This window comes from Malurus melanocephalus, unplaced genomic scaffold (assembly GCF_030028575.1).
Source record: "Malurus melanocephalus ecotype Western Australia unplaced genomic scaffold, MMel_1.1 scaffold_78, whole genome shotgun sequence".
Classification (NCBI taxonomy): Eukaryota; Metazoa; Chordata; class Aves; order Passeriformes; family Maluridae; genus Malurus; species Malurus melanocephalus.
The window spans coordinates 90125-93009 of NW_026623310.1; the positions used below are offsets into that span (position 1 = coordinate 90125).

The 2885-nt window shown below is 51.6% G+C and overlaps 1 protein-coding gene across 1 annotated transcript; it reads right to left on the reverse strand.

Annotated features, from left to right (window-relative positions):
• Positions 1–608: 608 nt before the first annotated feature.
• LOC130574298 (uncharacterized) lies at positions 609–2608 on the reverse strand. The gene is given in 2 exon segments (XM_057367439.1): positions 609–1462; positions 1465–2608. Coding segments are annotated over 2 exon segments (1737 nt in total). The 3' UTR covers positions 609–869.
• Between the last annotated feature and the right edge of the window lie 277 nt (positions 2609–2885).

Sequence of the window (2885 nt, forward strand, 5' to 3'; positions counted from 1 at the left end):
CATCTCCTGTTTGCCTCCTGCAGGCTGCACGTGTGCACCCCTTCCCCCACATGCCTCTGACAGGCAGTGTTGAGGCAAACCAAGATTAAARTGGCTCCTCACACCACCCCGTGGCTCAACACTGGTTGTCTGGTGGCAACGATACAGGGGGRAAAAAGGCAGGAAAAGAGAAGAAAGCGTTTAGATAACTTGAACCTCAGTGGGCTGGTTTCCTGACAGGGTTACCAGCCTTACATATTTGACATTGTCAGTGGATGTCATAACCATGGCACCCATTTTCCCAATAGCATGGTGAACTAAATGGATTAAACACGAAATCAACATAACAGAATATGCTTCACTCAGGGTCCCCCAGGTAGTCAAGAGAATGGGTCCCAGTTCCAGGAATCCTAGGTTTGGACTGGGACATGGGCCCGCTTACTTTTCCTTTAATCCACACTTTTCCACAGGCATCTCTTGCCCTCCAGGTGTGTTTGTTCAAAGTGTTCAAGCACTAACAGCACTGTTCTGATGGTTAGGAGTTCTACCAGCAGCAGCTGTCCAGGAGAGAAGGATGGGTTGGTTGCTGGGGTGTGTCCCGGCTAGCGCAAACAGGCAGGGTTGTGGGTGCTTGAGGATAAAAAGCATTAACAAAAGCATTGGGGCAGCCATTCACTTCCCACTCATTGTGTTCTAAAAAATGGGAGCCATTCAGTACCGCCCTTAAAGACAGCAAAGGAGTCAGTATAGGTAGAGACAGGATAGGAAGACAGACTGGAGAGAGGTGTGTCACCCTCCTGACCCAAGGTGCTCCTTTCCTGAATGCTTAGCAATTTGGCRGTCCCTTCCCATACCATTTACTGAAGCTCTCTGTGCCACCCCGTGATTTTTTACTGGATTCTACATTTAAACCAGCTGTTGTGCTCCCACCTCCCAAAAGGATACGGAGCTTTTAGTCTACCCGCTTTAGTTTCATTATCACACCTTCTTCCCCACCTACTTCGATTAAAGGGGAGTGTGCTAGGGCTCCTAACACACTTTCCCATGCTCGGTCCTTTGAACATATTTTCTGGCCATACAGCCACCACCTTTTCCAATTTGTCTGTGGGGAGACCATCCATCACCCTTTTTGGGACTCCCTTCCTCCACCCCTGTGCCCATATAGCTTGCCTTGTGAGTAGGTGCTCCCTTCCACCTAGATTGGAGCGGGGAGGAATCCTGGATGACAGTCTGGTTGATACCCTTGGGCTGAGACGGGTATGCCTCACCCCACAAGTCTCTGGTTGGCTTACAGCTGATTTTACAGGACCGTATTTTTTCCCAAAATTGATTAATTCCCGGGCGATGTCTCACCAGGTCCAGATCTTGTTTTCTCGTGCCAGGGTATCCCCTTCAGGAGAGGAAGTGGTACCTCTCAGAGCAGTGATGATTCTCTTTAAGGGGGCTAAAGCCTCTAACTTTCCCTGTAATTGAATACCAAAAATTTTAGAGAGTCAGGAAGCCCCCGATTTAGGGGAGTCATTTTCTTGGCATCTACTGAGACCATCATGGGTGATTCCTGGAAAGGGACTAGCTTGCGATCATACATCATTTGTAGGCAAGCAGCCTTATGAATGCTCTGTAGCAGCTGGTCTGTGGTTCCTTCTATGGTGAGGGGATCACCTCTCTCCAAGGGATCTAGACCACCAGCCCAATATGCTGCCCTCTGGGTCAGAGACCATGGTGCCCTGTTGTCTCCCGTGGTGAGGAACACACTAGGACCCCAGTATCCCTCTGCTTCTTTCTCACTGAGTGAGATCTGGTCCCCCCCACTTAAGGAAACACGGAAGACATACTCAGTTTCTGATTCACCAGGGCGGCGGCCAAATTCCCTTTTCAGTTTAGCCAGTTCCATAGGTGTAAAAGGCACTTCTTTAGTTGTTACAMGGGGGGCCTCATCCTGGCCACCTTCATATGTATATTCAGTTTTTATTAAGGGGCGAACACAGACCGCAGTGTCAGCTCGGCTCAATGTTGCTGCAGGCTCCCTTCTGAGTTCTGAGGGAGCGACGACACTAGCCGTGACACCAGCAAGAACTGGGGCAGGGACCGGTGCGGCTGCCGGGACTGGCACAGTCGGGGCAGGGACCGGCGTGACTGCTGGGACCAGTGAAGCTGTGGCAGGGACCGGAGTGGCTGCTGGGACCGGCGTGGCTGTGACAGGGACCGGCGTGCTAGAGTCTCGCGATAGCACATCCTCTAAAACTTGCTGCAAACTTTCACTACGTGCTTTTTCATCTTCTAGTTGCCCCCGCAGGTCTGCGATACGGATCTGCAGGGTCTGCACCAGCCCCTTTAAAGACTCGATCGCTGCCGTCTCCTTGCAGTGCCGAGCAGCCCTCTCCTGTATAGCAGCTGCCAGAGCTGCCCCCAGGACAGTGCACACAGCCACTTTTCCCCTCCCAGGTTTGGATTTTGCTTTTGTCCGCAAAACCGAGACCCGGTCTATAATGCTTTGTGCACTATGCCAGTGGTCCCTTGCCCACTCTAATCCTGCCATGCAAGGTCTGGCTCTAAAGCCCTCCAAAAAATCCATTAAGGGAGCAGACGGGTCTCCGCCCGGCTCCCCAGTCACAACACTGACGTTCATTGTGAAATGTGTTTTCTCGGGCAGAAAACTTTCGGGGAGGGTCACACCTTAACACACTAAACGCCCAAACGAAGCGCCCCCCAAAAGCACACAAAAAGTTACTAAAGAAGGGGTGACACACCTTCCTGAGGAGGGTCACACCTTAAGACAACCAGGCACCCCCAAAAGCACTCCTCAGGAGGACACACTTTACGGTACCAAGCCAGTGAGCTGCAGGTCGGGGCCTTAAGCTTCTCGGGAAGGGCCACACCATAAAAATCACAAAAAGCCCCAAACG